Raw genomic sequence first — 22,458 nt, forward strand, 5'->3', positions numbered from 1 at the left:
ACGGTCATATCCGCTGCATGAATGGGTTTTAACAGTCACAACTCGAGCGGCGAATCCACAGCATCGCTAACCACTAACTCTCAGTTACAGATCCACCGAGTCAAATTATCTTACCACCGCAGTGAAGTGACTGAGGGGGCTTATAAATAAAGTTAATCGTTTCACTATGTTAATTAATTTGAGCCCTGACAAACTAAATGCTAAATATTGTATGTGGCATCGTACGTCACAGCTTTTTTCACTCTTGCAATTTGCTGATTGTCACTTTTCTTCCCTGGAGATGTGAGCAGAAGTTAGTCAGTAGTAGTTTCAACAACCACGGAAATCAAGCAGGAAACCTCCACATTTACTCTTACACTACACATTTAAATACGACCTATGGTCCTATAGTCACATACTGTTTACAGTATATACACTACCAGTCAAAAGTCTCTTTTTAATGTTTTTTTCTTTATTTTATTACATTGTAGATTCTCACTGAGGGCATCAAATATGTATGTAACATATGGAATTATGTAGTAAACAAAAAGGTGTGCAAGATTCCTAGATTCCTCAAAGTAGCCACCCTTGGTTTTGATTACTGCTTTGCACACGCTCTGCATTCTCTTGATGAGCTTCATGAGGTAGTCGCAATGAAAGGTTTTCCAACAGTCTTGTAGGAGTTCCCAGAGACTCTGAGTACTTGTTGGCCCATTTGCCTTCACTCTGGAACAGAAAACCCCACGGACAGAGGGGCAAACCCTCATGGCACCGGTTCCACCGTTGTCCCTTGTTCATAGCATTTTCTGCAACAATGCAAGTAGAAAATCTGCTTCCTGTTTACACCAGCATGCATATATATGTGAATAGTCACGTTTAAGTGTGTTAATGTGGATGGAGTTCCCTTCTTAATGTATTGCATTTTGCTTTTTGTCAGTATACGGGTGCTGCAGTATGGAATTAGCACCGGTTTGTGAACATGCTGTCATTATTCTCTGTCTCTGTTCTTGCAGGGCAGCGACAGCGAGTATGAGATGGATCAGAGCCGACAGAAGACCCACTCCTTTGTCAACCACTACATTAGCGACCCCACCTACTACAACTCCTGGCGGCGGCAGCAGAAGGGCGTCTCCCGCCCCCCAGCGTACGGCTACTCTCAGCCCGAGCCCCTGGTGGAACAGGAATCAAGGCAGCACCCCCCGCCCGTGCCTCCTCTGCCCCCTCTGCCTCCTCTCCTCCCCCAGAGTGCCCCATCCCCACAGCCTCAGTGCCAAGTCCAGGGCCAGGGAACTCTCTTCAGGCCTAAAGGGAGCCGGACTCCCACCCCATCCCTGCTGTCCTCTGAACCTCCCAGCCAGCACAGTACCCTCTACCGCCCCCCCAGCAGCCTGGGCTGTGCCACTCAGGCACCGACCGCGGGCTTCTCCTCTTTTGTTTGACACACAGCTCTCCTTCCAATAGCAACAGGACCTTGAGGAGGAGTCTGTGATTTTTTTTTATGTTGGTTTATTTGTATTTTGCACTTTTTTTGATTGTTGTTTTTCCCTGAACTTTGTTGCTCAGTATTAAGCATTGCAGGCATCTTGAGAAGTGAGTTTGTGTGTGCGTGCGCGTGTGTGTGTATGTGTATTTGATGAAAAAGACAATCATTTGAAAGTTATTTTATGCGTTGCTCATGTACATTTTATTTTAAAGGTTTTCGAACACGAACAAGTGAATGGAAAAAAAGAACCTGAAGTTCTGAAAAACAAATCATTGTTTTTAAAACGCTGTATTATTGTTTAATATGAGAGCTTTATGGGAAAACAACCACCTTAGAACCATAGATTATAGACCACTTAGCTTGCTGTGACTGAACAGTGAAAAAAATAAGTAAAATCTCTTATGGAAAACTGTGATCGTACAGAAAGTGAGAAATGGACTCAACAAATGGTCACTGTGGCTGTCTGCTGCCTTTGACTTTGTCACTCTGCCTAATCATCGTTGCCTCTGCCAAGGGGGTTATGTTCTCACTTGTGTCTGTTTAATTGTCAGCAGGATTATGCAAAAACTGATGGGATGGGGCATGAGCCAGGACAGAATCGATTACATTTTGGGACAGATTTGATTCTTTTGCTCGCGAAATGAGACTTTTTTTGCTCTGAAGTCTGGTGTATGTTGTTGTGACATTGCTCTCAGCAGACGTACACGCTCTGTTGTCGAGGGCCATTCTCGTTGGAACTGCGTCATGTGTTTACTGTATGTACTTGTATTATATTGTTTACCAGATATTTATATCGATCGGCTTCAAGCTCAACGTTTTCAGAACATCACTAGTGACAATGTTACGAATCACATTAAAGCATTGTGGCACCTTTTTAGTAGTCCGGAGAATGTGTGTCAATCGTGCGCTGGTATACTCGTGTCGACAAACTTCGATGGGTTTCTGAACATGCGGTGGTTTCCTTTTATGTTAGAACAAAAAGCACAAATGTCGTGATCACAGTCACATTAAAGAAACTCACTATGATCAGGCTAAAAATGTGATAAATTAGATCTATACATCGCTACCAATGTGTACATGCTTGATTTTAGGGTGACGGAACCGAAAGCTTTGATATTTTTTTTCAACAGCGCAACTGAAAGGACTGTAAAATTGGACATTTTACAGACGGTAAACATTCCAAGAAAGGAAGCTTTTACGTATTTGTCTCAGTTTCTTTATGAGGCTGAGGAAGAGGTTGGTTTAATTGTGTATATATGTTTATATATATATATAAAAAAAAAAGAAAAGCTTTATATAAGGATGAACAGCAAGACACGTGATGTGCATCATTATAAGGATTGTGTTAATTTGTGTACAACATGACGAGAATGATGATTGAAACTTGTGTTTTATGCTCCCCCCGCACACATGTATGTTACGGTGATATGTTTTCTACGGCACCTCTGACTATTCCATTTCTCTCAGCTATATTAAAGTTGAATGGTACTTTGCTGTACGTATAAACTTAAACAGTTGCTCTTCGTAGTCCAGAATTATCACCTGTCAGATTTCCAAATATAAACATACGTGTGCATCATGGAGAAAACATCATGGACCTATTCATGGTAGCTCTCAAAAATAAAATATTCTATTTTGTAATGGCTTTTTTTTTTTTTTTTTTGCTCATGCCTCCTCTGAATATATTAGAATACTATATATGGGTTAATATACATTGGCAAATGAGAATGTGATTTATATTTCCTGGAATTGAGAGGATTAGGAAAGCTTTGAATTTCTGACCATTCAGGCTGCTCTTTTACACCGACAGGCAGCCCGAAGTAGACCAATTTGCATCGTCTGGAAGACAGAGTGATTATAGGTGACACTTGATCCTTACGGTGCTGAAATAACCTGATTCTCTCAGCCACAACAGATATCTAATTGGGATGCATAAGAGCATGAGTTACAGGGAAGAATTTGAAGAAGAACTTGATCTGGTGCATGCATGCCGAAAAGCTGGGGGGATGGTGGAGGAGTGTGCCTGGTAATCTCCTTATTTCAGGCCCCGGAAATCTTAAGCAAAGCAGAAGAAAAACAGATCAGAGTGGAAAGCTTAAGAAAAAGTAATGGCAAGTCTTATAGTTTGTCTTGAAACATCTTAACATGAAAAAAACAACAACTTAAAAGAACAACAGAAGGAAAATGGTTTTGTTTAAGATTATCAATACATACATGGCAATAATGTGGAACTGTTTCCAGAGCTATTCGCTTCAAAGTCTCTCATTTTTCAGTAACAAAAACTAAATCTCAGTTTAAAAAAAAAACAACAACTAAATATAACACGTTGCTTTGCAACAACTTCTGCCAATTCGCTGCCAGGAGAAACACAGTGTGCTCTTCAACTCGCACACAACACACTGACAGACACGGCTTCACATCAAGAAATCTGTTGCATTTTTTGTTTGCTTCAGCGTGTCCTCGTGGGACCGACTTATACGCACTTTGTCCTACTTCCGACTGTGCCTGTTTGGAGTGCTGCAGGGCTCATTTGCAACATATTCGCCGCATATTATGACTAGGACAAACTCGTATGAGGTACAGTGAGGGTGGAAACTGGGGGAGGTTTAGATATCCAAATGTTATGATGAACAAACGCTTTAGTTTTCAGACTGTTAAATAAATGTGCTTGATCGTGTTTCACTCGCACTGTCACGTAGTTTTCATCACATGCACCGGGATCATCAATGACAATACAAATGTGGTTTTGTGAGCCCTTTGACGCCCTTCTGCATTCGCTTCTGCAAGGCTGAGAGTAGAAATGTGCTTGTTCTGGTTCCACCTATCAATCCTATTCCGACCTTCAGCTTTCTCACACAAAGAAAAAGGTCCCAAGGACAAAAAACGATCAAGCTCAAAAAGTCAAACTTGTTGATTGACATGACTAAAGCTGCCTCTTATATAATTTATTTAGCAGTGATGCCTGTCCACCCTGTGCTTTGAAGGAAAGAAAAAAAAAGTTTGACACTGAATCTGTCACATGAGTTGGGCCTGTAATCAACTTTCACATCCTGAGGATAGAATGAAATAGAACGAAATTCACAGCCAACACCGTCAAATCTCCAGAATGTGAAAGTTCTGCGAGGATAAACGTAGGAAACCTCAACATTTGACACCATAACCATTAAAGCAGCACCAGCAGATGATGATGAAATCACAGGGGTGAAACAAAGGCCAGATGTCGTGAGATATTATTCCAAGTTCAAAATGCCAATGACACTTGACATTTTGAAATATTAAAGAGCATCAGCTATAGTGTAGAGGCAAAGCGAGGCTGAGACAAAGATTCTCCTCTGATATTCCACTGAACAGCGCTGTCAAAACCTGGCAAAGATGAAAACAATAGAAGTGGCATGGCTCCAGCAGCCGCACGAGAAAAAATTAATGAGCCAACTTGGGTTTGACATGACATCATCCACACATTATTAAACAAAGTCGCGTCTCCTGGCGCTGGATATTATTCCTTCACTGTTTGCTAAAGAAACTTACCTTCACCCCCAGCTGCAGGTAGAGTAAAAGCAGAATTGCATAGAGTATTGCAGTGTTTGAAAATGTATTTTCACTTGGACTTCAATGCCTGGAAAAAGTGGGAGTTGCCTTTTTGAGATGAGGTTAAAAGTATGTCAGCCGTTTTTAAAAGAGTGTGGTAAATGCAGCCGTGTCGGGTTTGATATAATGCAGCTTGAGCTCGGACAAAAGGCCACTGCAGTCACATTCTCACCATTAACTGTCCTTTCCCTCCATCAGCTGGTGGGACAGATTGTACTGGGAACACAGCCAGAGGCTGGAAAAGCTTTAGATTGTGTAGGCTATATGTGACACTCAGTCCATGTCGGCCCCTGAAGTTGTGAAATAACAAATATTTTCCGACAGACTAAAAGTCAATAAAAGTCCCTGTTTTTTCTCTAGGTGGTGAAGCAAGGAGACTTTTGCCCTTTGATAGCGATCAACCATTCACACATTCCTGTTTCTTTCGCCCTGGGTGAGCATTCACAGCTTCGGCTGCTTCCCACTCATTTCCATCTCAAATGGTACTAATGACCAGTCACTTTCATAAGTGCAGATGATCAAGCTGGAATACACACGGTCATACGCATACGAACGGTTCAGTGACCGCATCTCGTCTTAAAGTGAATTTAATTTGAGTCGCAACGTGAAGCTATTTTCAAACTATCACATCTATCCCATTAAAAGAGAATTTCTCCCATGAAACCGTGACACATCCTAGTGGATCGCCCCGGCTGTTGTGAGCGACCACTTTTTAATGAGTGAAGTGAAGCAAAAGTAAAGTTTCTAATGGTGTAGAAGTGTGCGCAACTGTCTACGCTTAACACACTCCGCACTCACATCCGCGTAAAAATAAGTGAGATATCACACCTTTTAAACAACAAATAATCAAACACATAAAGAAATAAGATGCTAGAGCGTCCATCAAGTGAACAAAGTACACTTAGATGGTTAGAAAGGGAAGAAGTATGAAAACTCTATTATTAGAAAGAAAACGTGGCTCTGCAGTTTTAGACTTTTTATTACAAGTCAGTGTGTGCTTTCTGAATGACAAGTGCTAAGATTAGATAAGATAATCCTTGATTAATTCCAAACAGGGGAATTTATAGTGTTACAACAGCAAGTTAAAGATAGTAAGTAGTGAGCATTCATAATAAATAACAGGAAATATATATATATATATATATATATATATATGTATATATATATATATATATATATATATATATATATATATATAAAACAAAAAGATAATTCAGGCTACTAAGACATAATAATGATAATAATAATAAAAAAACACAATAAGTACAATGTGTGTAACAATATGTAGCCAGGACATATCTTAAAGAGCTGAATCTTGAGGGTCTGGTCTCACAGAATGTTTTTAATTTAACTTTGACTAAGTCATGTGAATCTGGTTGTAATTGAATTACATTGAATAAGTAAAGTGCATGGTTTATATTTGGACATTTGATCAGTTATCTGTTTTTTTTTTTCTGGTCAGCCTGTGGTGGGCCTGCCTCAGCAGAGAGTGTGTTGTGTTCCAAAGGCCAAATTCCAAATAATTGCGCTGTTTTCTACGGTGGCCTGGAAGTGCAAACCATGTTTACAAAAAAGGGAAACACTTTTACAAATTGACATTTTTGATAAATTTATGACATTTTCCTTATATCAGAAGTTTGCCGTAAGGTTAACTGTATCAGTTAATCATATAAAATAAAACATTCACAATGTCAAAAACATAACATAATGTCACTCCACAAGCCTCGTCTTGGCAGATTGTATGTTAAAAAGCAGAGGTGGAAAAAGTACTAAAAATGTACTCAAGTAGAAGTAAAAAGTAGTTCATTTGAAATGTACTTTAAGTAAAAGTTACTTAGTTACTTTGCGTGGGGTGTGAGGGTAGTAGAAATATGACAAGGGGCCAGAAAGTAACAAAGTACAATACTTGAGTCAATACGTACTCAAGTAAAAAACAAAATCCTGATTTTAAATTTTACTTAAAAAATACAAAATACACAAAATACAGTAGACTTGAGTAAATGTATTTTGTTACTTTCCACCTCTGTTAAATAGTATGTTGAATGTTATGCATCATACTGTAAATTGTTTTGGGATTTGTAAGTGTATCACATTTTATAAATTTGTTTTCGAAAAATAGGTAAATTAGTTTAAACTCTACTTCAATTGTTTTGAGATTTATACACGTTTTCACATATTTTACATACTTTACAAAATGTGAAATTGTCTCAAGTCTGTTCATTTTTTGAGGGATTTGTAAAAGTTTTCCCACATAATAGGTTATTTTTCAAAAATGTAAATTAGTTTCAACTTCAAATTGTTTCACATTTCGTGAATTTTTCCACAATTTTTCCAAATATAAATTTGGCTCAAAATTTTGTAAAAAAGTATTTCACGTTTTGCAATGGCGGTTTGCACTTCCAGGCCACCGTACTTTTCTACATAATGACAGTGACCCCGCCTCTCTTGTTGAGAGATTATCACAGTAGTGTGTGAGTGGCCTCACGCTGTCAGTCTCTGTGTCTTTAAGGAGCCATAGAAGAGGGCGTGTCCACGCTCACGACACCAGGCAGCAGGAGGCATCGTCACTGTGGCGTTGTGAAAGATTACAGAGCAGCAGCAGCAGCAGCACCAGCCTCTCCTCTCCTGTGAGGATGCGCTGACCGCCGTAACAACATTTATTCACGTTTCTCTCACAGCGTTTGTGTTTTTGGAGTCGCCAGTTGTTTTTTTGACCCGAACCGTTTTTGACCCCATTTTTGCTTTGATGAACGCGCCTCCCACCGTCAACCTGCTGGGGGCCTAACAGTTGGAGCAGCACCCGGCTTTTATGAATGGGATGCTCGGTAAGTGTGTGCGCTTTTATTACGCTCGTGCTTTCGCCAAAGCTTGAAATAAATGTATGTTCTACATATATATATATATATATATATTACACATGTGGCTCAAATGTGTGTTTAACGGCCCTGCTTTTATTGAAAGGAGGAGACCACAGGCAGCAGCTGACGCTTTTGTGGTCAGCTACTTTATTGTTCTCCTGCCAGTGACCCACCCACAGCCACGGCGTTATTGTTAAATGGTCGTTTATCGGTGCTAAACGCTAAAGGAAAATAAAAAAAAAATCGTATTTTTTATCAATACAGCTCCTTTAAACGCACACGAATTCACTCATTAATAGCGTAACATCAATGTTTATGTTCACATTTGAGAGGTAGGCGTTCCACGTTTTCAATTTCTCACACAAAACGCTTTAAAGGCCTGAACACGAGGTTTTACAATCTTCACTAATTAGGCCCAAAACTGTGTCTTTGAAGACGTATTGACGTAATGTGTTGTAAATGCACGTTTTTGCAACACTGATATTGACACACTTATTATTCTAGAGTGAGTGAAATGTCAATTTGGGCAACAGAGGAAGTGAGTGAAGTTGTTAAACATTAACTTGGTGCTTTCTGTGAATTTTGTCTTGATTTGATGACTAAACAAAAAAAAAAACATTTCGTCTGTGTCCCAGCATGCTGTGCACACCTGAGCCTGTTTATTTTGCTTGGCATTGGTGTCACAATGGCGTCTGGCGAGTTCATTGACTGGAATAATAAAGTGATGTGAGCCTCGGGTCTGTAGGTCATCACTCCATCACTGCCATGTGATGCCTTGTCTTTTCTTTGAGGAGATAATAATGTCCTCTGTGAACTGTTTTTCTTTGTTCCTGCAGGTTTAAATGTGACATTTGACCTGACTTGAATACACACAGGTTCTGTGAGATGTCAACTTGTTCTGCCTGGCCGCTAGGATGGATTAAGGCTGACGACACAGCAAACAAACAAGCCTTGTTGCCAAGATTTATGTCACTGGCTTGACGTATTTGCTTTCCCCCCCCTAGAAGTGGCTCTGAAAATCCTTTCTGAATGGGCAACACATTTTTAACCAGCCCGCACAGGCTCTGTTCCCTCTACTTTCCTCTGTTTCTTAAATTACAAAGCATCTAATTGCCTGCAGGAGACATATGCTTAGTGCCTGAAGGTGAAAGTTATTCTTCCTCTGTGTGGTGTTGGACACTGTGCCAAGCACTCTGTTATTGGGCACGGCACAGTGTCGACGGCGTTTGCTGGCTCACAGCCCAGGAAAACCCAACCTGCTCAGGTTTCTTTCCCTTCGACCAAAAATTAACAAGTTTATGGGCCTTGCTTTGGTGTTGAATCCGAATCTCTGTTTTTAGTGTGTTATTTGTGGCCAGTGAGGGTATAGTCCTTCATCCGTGTTTGAACACGTCTGACGTTTGTGTGCTCGTTTGAGGCAATGTGTGTGTGTTCTGTCCAGCCCCTTCACATTCCAGGAAATACCAATATAAACTGTACGAGCATAGTGATAGTGAACTACTACATTATTACAGACTGCGTGACAGGTCTGGAATGATATGCAGTTTTTAAACAGTAGGGCATAACTTGATTACTGAGATAAACTGTTTTGACAATCAATTTATAGTTTTGAATGTTGTGGTTTTTTTTAATATAATTAAAGCCTGCCTGTTTGAGTTTTCAGCTTCTTAAATGTGAATATTTTCTGGGTTCCTTGCTCCCTATAACAAAGAACTCATTAAAACTGATTAATTTTAGTAAGTGGACAAATAAGACGTGTGAGAACATCATCTTTTCTCGGTTTGGGGGAACACTGATCATTATTTTTCAATATTTTCTGAGCTTTTGTGGACCAAACAATTAGTTTACTCATTGAGTGCCTGTTACATTCAAACACTGACTAATGGCTCTTTTCTGCGTTTTTTTTTTGCTTTTCCATTTGCGATAGTACCTGGTTCCAAGCGAGCTGAGTCGATACTTAACGTGATGTTGACAGACTGCTGGCTTCTGATTGGTCAGAGAGTGTCATCACCGGCAGAGTCCCGGCACGGGAATCAAGTCGAACAATGGCAAACTGTAGATCAGTTAAAAAAACTTTTAAAAAACAAAACAAAACACGGAAAAACATGCACTAATCTCCAGCATTTGGCAAGGACATTTCGAAAATCTCAAAATTTAACAGTGGATCAGCATCACAACCCAACTGATTCAGTACACTGAAAAAAACAGCTTTGCTCATCACTAGTTTCTGTTGTGCTTATTCGTGCAGGCATGGTATGATGACTCAGCCCCCGCTTAGGAGGTTCTAAAGTAATGGAAAACGATATCAAACAGTGCTGTGCGGAGCGGCGCTTCACCTGTATAGTCGAAAAGAGCCGTAAACTTATCAGCTTCCTGATTCCACATGACTCACTTCCTGTGCTGCATGCAGGATGTGATTCTGTCTCGATAGATGGAGGCAACAGCAACACAAAGCAGCACGCATGAAAAGTTTCAGAAGTTAGACAGTATAAGTGCTTCTTGCACCTGCGCTGCTGCTGTACACACAAACGCACTCCCTCAGTCAGGTCTGATAGTATTGCTTGACAGAGCCCACAAACAAAGTTCTATCGTCTCTGCTCATGGAGACCAAACGCAGGCAGAATGATGATATCAACAAGAGTTACACACTTGAGCTTTAACTACCATGTTGGATTGCTGTCATCTCTTGTAGTTACTGCTATAAAGCAACACAGTGCAAGAAAAGCCCACATCAATGGTGAATATGAAACCTGCATGGAGAGGGTTTGACAGGTGATCTAAGGAAGCAAAATTGTTAGTGTTCTGCCACCTACCGTTTTATGACACCGAATTCTAAGGGCGCCTCACGTGTCACTGTTTGAATGCTGTGTTTGTTCCTGTCTCTCTTGTTTGGGGGCATTGTTTTCTGTTCGCATTGTGACCTGGTATGCTGGGGTTGGTACCAGGGCTTGAAGGAAATACTTCATCCCGTCACCAGTTGTAAATATTGTTTGAAGTGATGTCACTGTAGCAACAGACAGAAACCAAACTTATTTTAGAGTTTAAGAAGTTGGGTCTATTTTATTGTACCTTTTCTATTAGTGATCTAATAAATAAAGTTATATTAAAGAACCTCTAACAACAATACAATACTTTGTTTATAGAGCATTTTTTTTCAAATACTTAAGGGTTTGAGTTAAGCCTACGTAAAACTAATTTGGTGTAACAAAGGCAGATATACTGGCTTTCTAATAAAAGTATGTCCTCAGAAGGGACTTAAAAGGAAGTCATTGGTGGTAACCAGTGCCACTCACTCTGGACAAAATTTTCGTTTGAGTATTTTCTAAAAACAAACTCGTATCTTTGACACAAAGCCCTCACTGTTTGAAAGCTGCATGTTTGGCTTCTCTCCAACCTGTCAATTTTGTTTCTTTTTTTATGCTCTTTTGACCCTGTAATTATAGCACCCTCACACTTTAAAGCAAGATTCTCCGAGTCCCATAATTTCCCTGCATTCCTACCATCCAGGAGCACAGGTTACCACTTGAGTGTGTACTTTAAAAACTCACTATTTGTTTCTGCAGTTCTGTGAGAGGTCACCTCACCACCTGGGTGACGGTACAGACACCTGGGCCAGAGGTGACTCAGCTGTGGAAGGAGCCGGTTGAATAAAGCTTCTATTATCTCAGCCTTAGGTGCTTCATGTACTGATTCATGTTGCGTGTTCTATTGTGAGGAGCTGTATAACACACAGTCCCAGCACTGGCCCCCAAACCCTGGTAGGTTATTAAATCTGAGTGTTGATGGTGATATATGAGCTGTTTGCTGATGTCAACCAATCAGTAATGCAGTATGATGGAGGACAGCCGTGTTTATTTTACGAGTGGTCAGGAAGGGCAGGCTGTGTAGATTTCCGGAGAGATGGGAGGGTTTAGTGCCTCGTTTTCTCCCTGCCCTTCCTGTGGACCCCCGAACGTGGCGACATGTTTCTCTGTCAAACACTTCCTTCGCATGCAACTATGCATGTGAAATATGTGCTTTGGGAAGCCGAGTTGGATCGCGGTCGTCGGGTTTAGGTTATTGGTGTCGGTCACTTATCTCAGTGGTAATATTCTGTGGTGTGTCATTTAAACGGCTCAGACATCTTTGCGGAGACAGCGATATTTGACCCCTTATGTCCAACTGAGAATGTAAAAGCTCAGAGATTTGGCCACATCACATGACTGAAAACATTCAGTAGGGATAAAGCTGAATGGGCAGCCATTCAACAGCAATTATTATTTCTTAAATAACAATATAAGAGAAGTTAATTTATATGGACATAATGTTTGTGCACTGAACAAATTCGTATGATCACTTTGAAAGTTTTACATCAGATGAGATTAACTTTTTCTGTCTATGGAGACAACTTCCATTTTAGTTTGAACACTCAGCAGTTGCCTTTTACTTTCTGACTGGTTCTTTTCCAAAACTCTTAATTTGCGTTTCATTTCATTTTGACCTCACCATCGGTCGAATTAAAGGAGTTCCTGCTCTGACCTTTACCATTATAGTCTCCTGTTAGCAGTACTTTCTGAATTTAAGCAAATAACTACAGCTTCCTGTTTACACAGACATGAACTGAACCCATGACACCCATGGACACAGATTATGGCAGCCCATGGCCGAGCAGAATTGAATTGGACTTGCAATTGGGTTCAAGTCCAGTACCAAGTCCAAAAGACAGTTTGAATCCCTGCCAGGTCAAGGGCAAAGGTTTTCCCTTGAGCAAGGTACCCAATTCCCATTGCTCATTGTCAATTAGACACTCTAAATTGACCCCAGCCATAAGGGGCCACATGCAGTGAACTCTTAGTGTCAGTGCCTAGCCTGTATGAGTGATAGAGTTGCGTCATGAAGGGCATCCAGCTTAAACGTCTCTGCCAAATTGGAAATGTGGATCATCCGACCCTAAGAGAGGAAGAAGCTGAAAGTATGGACACATATTACTTCTGATATGGCACTGAAACTGCTTGGCTGGAAGCAGATACTTTTTATCTGTGAAACACTATTTTTAAATGAAAACATAGTAGTATGCATGTGTCCTAAAACTACAATTAACTGTTTTTTGATATCACAAGTTTTTTTGTGTGTCTCTCCTATGTTGAAACACTGCTGCCAATGTGTGCGGACTCTCTGCCACCTTCCATGTTTATTTAGATGCTATGCCCAGTGCCTTGATAATGATGATGTTGAGCCATGCTGGCTGAAATATCAGAAGCATTGTATTCTGATCAGACATAACAGAGTCCGGAATGGACAGTATGAAAGTCATGTTCATCAGTCTTCTTTTTTTGTTATTTTTTTTAAAGCCCTGAAGTGAATACTAATCGTATAGCGTCCTTATTTGTGTGCTGTCGGCTTGAAAGCAGAGAACAGGGAGATATAGATGAAGTGTCATGTCTGCAGGCGGTGTTGGCTGTAAATGTAAAAGAGACAAGTCATCTTCTCTGTGGTGTCAGAGGTCAGCTGGTACTTTTCAGGATGACTGGCTTCTTCTTCCGTCTGCCAGGAACCAGGCTTGTCTATCACCTTTCCTTCTTTTCACTGCCTTATTTAACTAAAATAGTGACTTAAATAGGCAACGTATTTGCGATTGTGATGATACTTGCAAATTTAAGTTATCTAAACAACATAATAATTTACCAGTGGGTGAATGCGGTTTTTGAACACTGCTGAATTTCGTATGGTTGTTCTTCCAGTGCAAGCTGCTTATACTTCAGATATGCCACTCACGGATCAAAGGATGCAAAGTTGTGGGTGTGAATTCCAATTCCCAAAACCTGCAGGGACTTCATTAGATGGAATCCTCTAAAAAATCTGTTGTGCTTTGATCCTTACTAAAGCACAGTGTCCTGCTGAGTTAAGTGTCACATTAGCATAACTGACCATCCCGCTCACATCACCTCATGGTGCTTCACAACAGCTCGCCAGGTACAAGTGGAGAGGCAGAAAACACTGAGGTGTGTTTGTGAAATACACACAAGCGTGTTTTTTTTCTCCCCGTCTACTCTGAGACAATACTTGTTCTGTGTGTTCCCTGTTCCTCTTTTTATAATGTAATGGTCTTTAGAGCTGAAATTGTTAATCGATTGCTGAATTAATCGTCAACAATTTCGATAATCGATTTCAAAATTAGTCGGAAACAAGATTTTGGATTGTTTTAGCTTCTTAAATGTGAATTTCTTTGTTTCTTTACTCCACATAACAAATAAATCATTAAAATGGAATCATTTTGGTTTGTGGACAAAACAAGACTTATAGAACATCATCATTTCCAGGTTTGACTGATCAACGTTTTTTTTTAACATTTTCTGACATTTTATGGACCAAATTAATTACGAAAATAATCGTTCGTTGCAGCTCTTACTGATAGTAATCCACGTTCTATAGTCTGATGAAGTTTATAGATAAAATAGTGCCTTGTGCAAATTTACACATAACACCAATGCTGACGATGTTAATTATTATTTGGGGCAACTAAGTGCAGGTTTGGAGTGAACAAACACTTTCTGGAGTTTACATTAGCAGGTTTTTGATTATTACCTTGCCGTTTACACAGCAGGATATTGACACTTTAATCAACGTGACTGCCTGGCTCTCTGGCTGTATTGCAACTGCCTGCTGTAGAATGGTATGGGGAATGGGAAACGTGATAGCAGGGCACTGAAGATGTACCAAAGGTCGACAACTCGATCTGACTTGCATGCAAGTCCAGTAAATCTGGCTCGCATGTGCGCCTCAAAGGGCTCTCTTTGTAAATTGTCATTAGATCAGTGTGTTTTCCCATTGCTGCATTTATTTGAGAGTGCAACATCAGTTTTGACGTATGCTGTTCTCAGACCGTGCGATTGCTACATAATGTGATTTCCACCTTTTCGTCCTGGGGCTGCTGCTCCTTCCTAAATGAGAGATTCAGGCCTGCTAACTGAGTTGCAAGGCAGATACCTATCTATTAGTGGCCATTTTGTCTGGCTAATTACTGGAATGTGTGTGTGTGTTTGTTGTCCTATGACTGCTGTGTTGCACTTAAATGTAAGAATAAATCATAGTTTGCAAATGGTGTGATTAAGTCATTTTAAGTTGAAGGTGTCGGCCAGAGAAAACAAGCAATTTTGCTTTATGTGAATATTTTTCACATAGATTTGGTCACATGAGGCTACCGCTCCTGAATTCCATTTCACCCTCGGGTTATTCAGTTGTCCATTCAGGTCACTGGATTCAAATGTGGTAGACGGACAGCCCTCACCGACACCATCACAGCAGCAGTCGTCCTCTGCCAGACAGTTGAATACACACTGATGAATTAAGCCCAAAGAAGGTACATCAATACTCAATTAGGGAAATGGACCATTAGTCCTGTGTCTGTATCTGAGAGGGATCTCTCACGTATTAATGTTGTCTGACCTGCTGTGAGAATATTGACATGAGGTGAAAATGGGTTCGTCCTAAACACAAATTATCCAGGAGATCAATATTTCACTCTCATGCTTAACAGGAGTATAAATTCACAGTCACCTGACTCTGTGTGTGTGTGTGTGTGTGTGTGTGTGTGTGTGTGTGTGTGTGTGTGTGTGTGTGTGTGTGTGTGTGTGTGTGTGTGTGTGTGTGTGTGTGTGTGTGTGTGTGTGTGTGTGTGTGTGTGTGTGTGTGTGTGTGTGTGTGTGTGTGTGTGTGTGTGTGTGTGTGTGTGTGTGTGTGTGTGTGTGTGTGTGTGTGTGTGTGTGTGTGTGTGTGTGTGTGTGTGTGTGTGTGTGTGTGTGTGTGTGTGTGTGTGTGTGTGTGTGTGTGTGTGTGTGTGTGTGTGTGTGTGTGTGTGTGTGTGTGTGTGTGTGTGTGTGTGCGTGCGTGCGTGCGTGCGTGCGTGCGTGCGTGCGTGCGTGCGTGCGTGCGTGCGTGCGTGCGTGCGTGCGTGCGTGCGTGCGTGCGTGCGTGCGTGCGTGCGTGCGTGCGTGTCTGGCTCTAAAATGTAATAGATGCATGTTAATTATGAGTGATTTCTGAGTCACAGCCCGAGCTTGCAGCTCTCATGTGCTCACTTCCTCTGATGTAGCATCTGTGCACGCCGTTAAGGGACGACTGCAGCATTTCCTGCGAGTCGCAAAATTCTCCTAGGTGAATAGAGAGTTTATTTTTTTGCTTCCCCCCCCCCCCACAATCAGTAGGAGTAAAAGACATTTGTATGTGTTACCTTTTCTTTTCTATTTATTTTTCTATGTGCTTTTCCCTCAGAATTGGGTGTGTATTTTTCTTCCAACAAAGTAGTAGCTATAACCATATGGGATTTAAACAGATTTAGAACCCTCATGAAGTCAACCTAGCTATTTAAATTGATAATTGAGTTTTGTGATCTTTAAACCGAGCCAACATTTGATTTTTTGTTTTTACCCCCATAGTAAATATACATTTGGGTGAACCGGAGGAAAAAAAAAACCTTTACCATAACATTTGGACATGATTCTAGTGTGTGCATGTTTATGTTTCTTTCTCTGTGTGTGCATGCAATGTCGAAATCTCTATCATTTCCAGGGCTGATGGTCTTGGTGGTCAGGGATCCAGTCCAGCTGTTTGTCAGTTTTTGAACAGTTTCTGATTTTGGTGTCAAATTGAAACAATGCAGATATACGTTATTCTCCTGCTTTGTCGGCTTCTGTCCCACGTTATGTGTCTCTGCTGCAGCCAGACCCGGAGTGAAAGTCTGTCTATTTATAAAGTCCATTGACCCCAAGCCCCCTCCTCCACCCGCCCGACTGTGACCTTGTAGTTCCCACGCTAAATGCTGCCTTCTAAGGCCCTTTTCCACATTTTCATTCGCATGTACAGCCTCGCATGCGGTGTCCGCACACATAATGCAAAAGAACCACAAAGCTATAAATAAAGCAGGACTGTGAATTAGGATTAATGGACCCGTGCCACTGCAGAGGCTCTGGGATCTGCTTTACATTGAATTGATGAAGAACAGTTGTCCAAGTATAGGACGAAACAAATTTCTGCATCATTGCGGCAGTCACCACCACTGAGCTTTTCAGCTTGAACCCAGCCTGGGGTGGTTAGATGAAGGAGTGGTAGGCAGACTTCTACCATCTCTCCTTGTTTGATCTGTTAGTTGTTTTTCTCCTCTGTGCTTATGCCACCCAGAAGCAACCATTCAACATTTGTTTTAGGGCGGACGACTGGGTGTGAATTATTTTCTTCCCCCAAAAAACACAAATCAGTGCATGCATCTAAAATAATAAACATGTTTCTGTAAAAAAAAAAAAGGTGACCTTTTTTGTGTATTTTGGCACCAAACCATTTGGAGTTTATGGAAATAGTCAGAATACCAGCACTTGGACATATGTTTCATCATATGGATGATTCTGAATATATATCCTTGTGTTTAGTGTATATATATATATATATATATGAACTCACGTTACATTTTTACCAATAAAAATACCCACAACGTGGTTGGAGTGACGGTGAAAACGCAGCAGATGGATAGGGGGAGCATTGTCTGGGCTGTGGATTGACACAGACGGCGGCCATGTGTTTGCATGCTTACATGAAGCCTGTGGCCCCAGACAGGAAGCACTGTTTTGCTTGCAGGAGGGTGTTTCTATGGCAACTGAAGCAGGTGAGCGCATTAACAGGAAGTATAATGACTCCGCTGGTAAAGATGGGGGGGAGGTTGAGACAGAAGAACGAGGTCAGTGAACTAAGAAGTGCCTGCTGCATTAAACGGCAAATCATCTCCCAAAGGCGCTTCTGTCAAAAACAGAAGAAAAAAAAAGAAACTCTGTAAATATCTTTTTAAATGGGTGCCTGTAAGAAACCCAAAGTCAAGGTTAAGTTGCTGACTGTTTTCTTTTACAATGAGTAAACAGAGAAAGTGGCGCTGTGTGAAAGTGAGAGAGGCAAACGTTTAAGACGGCAAGGTAAGCACTTTCCTCAGGCGCGCTTACATGCAACCATGAAGATTTTCCACGCACAAGTCAGAAGTGCTTGTGTTTTTGATGTCTGTCTGTAGAAGCCGCTTGTTCTTCATCCTGCAGACCACCATGACGGTTCTTTTCATGTGTGTTTTTTAGCTGTTGGGATGTGTCGCTAATGAGGCGCCGTGCTCTTGTCCTCCAGTGGAGCACCTGAAGGAAGCGGCAACTGACTAGTTTTGCAGTTGCCGCTGTCTGGGCCAAATGTTTCTCGAGGGCAGAAATATGTATTTGTTCAGCCGTCAGTCACAAAGCTTGTGATGTCTGAGGAAATATTTCTTCATTTCATTAACATTTCATTAACTAGACGACAGGTTTGCAGTCAGATGCCATGCTGTGGAGAGGAGCCCCGTAGTAGAAAATCTGTCAAACTTCAGCCCTCCTCCCATTCGTGTTGGCCTGTGGTTGGTGTTTTGCTCTCAGTTATTATGCAGTTTTGAAGCAGAATCCTGTGGCGTTCCATTTCTTCTTTTTTTCAGAGCGTTTTCGAGGTCATCGCACAGATGTTTCAAGTGTGTTGCTAATCATTATGGAGTTGTATAATTGATGGCTTTGACTCTTGTAATTAGTGGGCAATTTGAAATTCCTAGAAATGTTTTTATTTACTTGATGGGATTAAACAACCAAATCTAAAGCTGTTTGGTAAACAGATAGGGTTTTCTTATTCGGTTCATGTCACAATTGATTCACGCTGGCTTTTTGTTTTATTGTGCAAAATTTCAATTCCAACTACTGTTTTTCTTTGATAAATACTAATGCAATTACTGCCTTTTTATATTAAAACACAAGCTCCCTGATGCTGAACTCTGTGTAATTTACTGTTTTCTTTCCTTTTTCAGGTTCAAAGGCTGACTGAAAAACGGAGGGTCAATATTCATTCTACAGTCAAGATCTGGTAACTCATTTCAGAGTCTCTTTTTTTTTCCTTTTTGTGCAAGACAAAGACGCCCATCAGCTGCTATGCCGATCTTAAAGCAACTTGTGTCCGGCTCCTCCCAAACTAAACGCCGCTCACGCATGGACCTGACCAGAGAGATGATCAGTGCCCCTCTGGGCGACTTCCGCCACACGATGCATGTAGGTCGCAGTGGTGATGCATTTGGAGACACCTCCTTCCTCAGCACGCGGTCAGGAGAACCTCCACCTGAGACCAAGTCCTTCCCCCATTCTCCCCGTCCTGGCCTCCTGTCTCGTACCTTCAGGAGCAGCAAACGCTCTCAATCTGTGACCAGGGTTGATCAGCAGACAGACAGCACCCTGGCATTCACAGCCGGGTCACCTACCTATGTGAAAAATGCCATGTCCCTGCCTTTTCTCAACGATGAAGACAGAGATGACAGCCTGGTGGCAAGGAGTCTGTCCTCGAGTCCGTTAAAGCAGCAGCATGGGGAGGTGGATGGTAGAGGCGCAGCTGCAGCCTCTCACTTCTTGGAGTTGGAGGAACGAAACTTTGGCGAGTTGACTGAGCTTCCAGAGAGCAACTTCCTCTGTGGAGGCGGAATGAAGCACGCTGTGTCCGTCATGTCCTTTCACGTCGACCTGGGACCCTCCATGCTGGGCGAAATCCTGGGGGTGATGGAAAAAGAGGATGACGATCTTGGCTACGAGGAGGGCAAAAGCAGCGAGGGCCATGCCTCGCCTTCCCTCAGCACACACGACGAGGAAGAGGATTGCGAGAAGAAGGGGGAAGATGAAGTGGAGGAGGAAGAGGAAGAAGAGGAGGCTGAACTGCAGCTGCCTCACTGTATACCCCCGGCCAGCTCCCTCGACCAGCAGCCTGAGAACGGAGGGCTCTACACTCCTGAGTACACACCTGAGACACGGCCCAAACACTTTCAGCATCTCGACAGCTGCTCCATGTCCAGCTCTGGCTCTGCTGCCCTGGAAGAGAAACCAAACAGTCAGACCTATGCATGTGATACAGACAGCGCCACCTTCAGTGCCCCTCCAGAAGAGGAGAGCAACTTTTCTTCTTTCTTGGAGGATGAAGATGATGAGATCCGTGTATGAGATTTCAAAAAAAGCCTGCTTAAAAAAAACTAGGAACTGAGCTCTGGGTGGAATTTATAGTAAAAATGTGCAAGTCCCATTTGACAATGTGGATTTGCACTGGGAAGACACTTTATTTGTCTACTGTGGGAATGGGGTGGTGATGGAGGACTCTTACTTTGTACAAAAAAAGAAAAGAAAAGAGTGTGACTGCTCCTTCAGGATTTGCCGTTCGTTAACTGTCAGAGGGCCTTACCCTGCACATTCTGTCTGTCAGTCCCTCCATCCCTCCCTCTTTTAACACTGAAAGAACTGTCATAGAGGAGCAGCTCCTTCTGAATAAGGGACATTCCAGGTGTATACAGGGAGGGAGGATGGCTTTAGGAAAGAACTTTTGGAAAGTCGCTCTCCATAACTTAAGTTTAGTTCACACACCCTCTTCTCTCACTCGAGGTGTCACATGTGCTTTTTTTTCATTCAGTTTGTCCTTCTTGTTTTTGTTCTCTCTCTCTTTCCGTGGGGCATCATGAGGCCTTAGCTGAAGAGAAGGTCTCTGTCACCACAGGACCACTGGTGGGTTTCTTGTCACAATAAAGGGGGCTGTGTTTTGTCACTGGAGTGTGAAATCCTGCCTTGAGCCTCTTGTCTTGTGAGGATGTTACACTAAAGTACCATACATTCGTCAGTATTCTACCTTATGTAACCCGGGGTCCTTGAGACGCTGCACAAAGCCTGCCATTTCCTGCTGTAACGCTAGACCGCAAAGCCCAAACCCAAATTCTCCTCTGTTTTTAATTCAGCTTTAGTGCCGCACAGGCTTAGATTCGCTGTGAATTGAAGAAAACAAAAAGCTGACTGAGATACATTATGCTGGCCTGCATTAACTATGAAACGTGGCGTTACTACTGGGAAGTGAAGCATGGAGAGCGCATCACCGTTGTCTCTTGTCGTTGAACCGATTCTTTACTGTTCTCTGAAAGTCTATGAATTTCCGTGAGCTGAAGTGATTTTTCGAGCTTCGTTCTGGTTATTTGTCTTTTCAGATTAGAACTGAGACGAGTAAAACCACTTCCTTCCTGGTATTTCCGCAGCTGTGAGTGGTTTATGTAAAGGGGTGACGATCCTCTATAGCTCGGGGGTGCCTTTATTTTCACCACTATTTAGAGTTTGGTTGTCTTGTATTGAAAAATAAGATTTAACAGCGCACCAACTGGCACAGTAAACCTCACACTATGTCTGTTTGGTGTCTAATACCTGGTGTTTTTCTATCTTTGCCAGTGTTCACTATATCTGTTTTGAACGAATGGATTAAAAAGAAGACACAGCCACTGACAGACGCCAGAGCGTGTAGAAGAGATTGCCGTTTTTATACGTTGTTGCAGCTAGACTGGTATCTCTTGCATCATGAAAAAAAGAGCGGTGGCCAGACATTTTGAGGCTCGGTTGCGCTGATTGATTGATTGATTTCTCTGCCTTAACTGAAACTGACATGTGCCAAATGAAGATTTGCCATCAAAAAAAAAAAGAAAACAAAATTGTGCAGCTCACTTTTCGTTGAGCCTCGTTCGTCATTTCTTTTTTATATGTGGATAATCACTGTTGAATTTAAATTCAGCTTCAGCTTGAACATTAAAAAAAAGAAACATTTTTTAAAGATCTATCATGCAGGAAAAAAAAAAGAAGAAAAACAAGGTCTGCACAAGTGGATATTTATATTTCCAATCTCGCACACTACGTAATATATTCAGGTTTTTTCCATGGTTAATTTAGTGTGAATGGGCCGTAGTCTGTGTTGCTTTGTTTCTATTGTCTGTATATATAGTATATGATTTCTTCTGTTGTCTTCTTTGCAATATGTCACAGCCTTTTTACTGTATTATTCAAAATAACCTATATTTTTCAATAAAAGAAAGCCTGAACTTCTTTACTCCCCACGCATTGTGTTGATTTTTATTGGGATGGTACATACTCTGGGTGTCTGCGGGGTCTTAAAAAGCATTAAAATTTGATAAATCAAATCAATTGTGGGAAAATTAAGGCCCTTAAAGAGTCTTAATCACAAATGCATGTGGTATTAAATTTTGTCCATAGAGTTTGACTGCAAAAAGTATGCATGAATGTATTTATTTTCCTTTCCACGTTTGCTAAGAACAACGATGTGCAGGCATGTTAGCTGCAAGATCGTCTCGGGCGCGCATCTTGCGAACTGGCACAAAATAATACACGGAAATTGCACTTTATAGATTTATTTGTAAAGAAACACTGTTTTATATGTTTCCCTGATGTAACTTGTACCCTCATACTGTATGCATGTGCTTCTTAATCAGCCTCATTAACAAATGAATTCCTTGAGTGCCTCCTCTCTTTCCTGTCACTATTCTTTGGCTCTCCCAGAAGAGGAAGGAAGGAAGCAATTGAGGCTTTAGTCGGTTGTCTCTCTTAAGTATTGGCTGTAGAAGCTGAGAGCAGTGCGATGTCTCATGAGTAAATGGGTCTGTTTTTTCCTCGCGTATAAGTGAAATTGTGAAAACCTGTGTTTTATTCAAAAACAGAGCAGCTGTATTCTTATCTG

At 41.5% G+C, this 22,458-nt stretch overlaps 2 protein-coding genes across 2 annotated transcripts in view; both read left to right on the forward strand.

The window, feature by feature from the left end:
- The window catches only part of LOC310932743 (protein sidekick-2-like), a gene marked incomplete at its 3' end in the record, with an annotated part of 89,691 nt that extends 88,273 nt beyond the window's left edge, over positions 1–1,418 (forward strand). Inside the window, exon 45 of the mRNA XM_083896089.1 lies at positions 993–1,418. Coding sequence (XP_083752215.1) covers positions 993–1,418 — 426 coding nt within the window. The remainder of the gene's footprint in view (positions 1–992) is intronic.
- A 17,439-nt stretch (positions 1,419–18,857) lies between these two features.
- On the forward strand, positions 18,858–20,558 carry cdc42ep4a (CDC42 effector protein (Rho GTPase binding) 4a; the record flags this gene model as incomplete). The annotated part of the gene is made up of 1 exon (XM_083896880.1): positions 18,858–20,558. The coding sequence occupies one exon, from the start codon at positions 18,858–18,860 to the stop codon at positions 19,905–19,907; it is 1,050 nt and encodes a 349-aa protein (XP_083753006.1). The 3' UTR covers positions 19,908–20,558.
- Positions 20,559–22,458: the final 1,900 nt, after the last annotated feature.

The sequence above is a fragment of the Microchirus variegatus genome (assembly GCF_963457635.1).
Source record: "Microchirus variegatus genome assembly, chromosome: 10".
Taxonomy (NCBI): Eukaryota; Metazoa; Chordata; class Actinopteri; order Pleuronectiformes; family Soleidae; genus Microchirus; species Microchirus variegatus.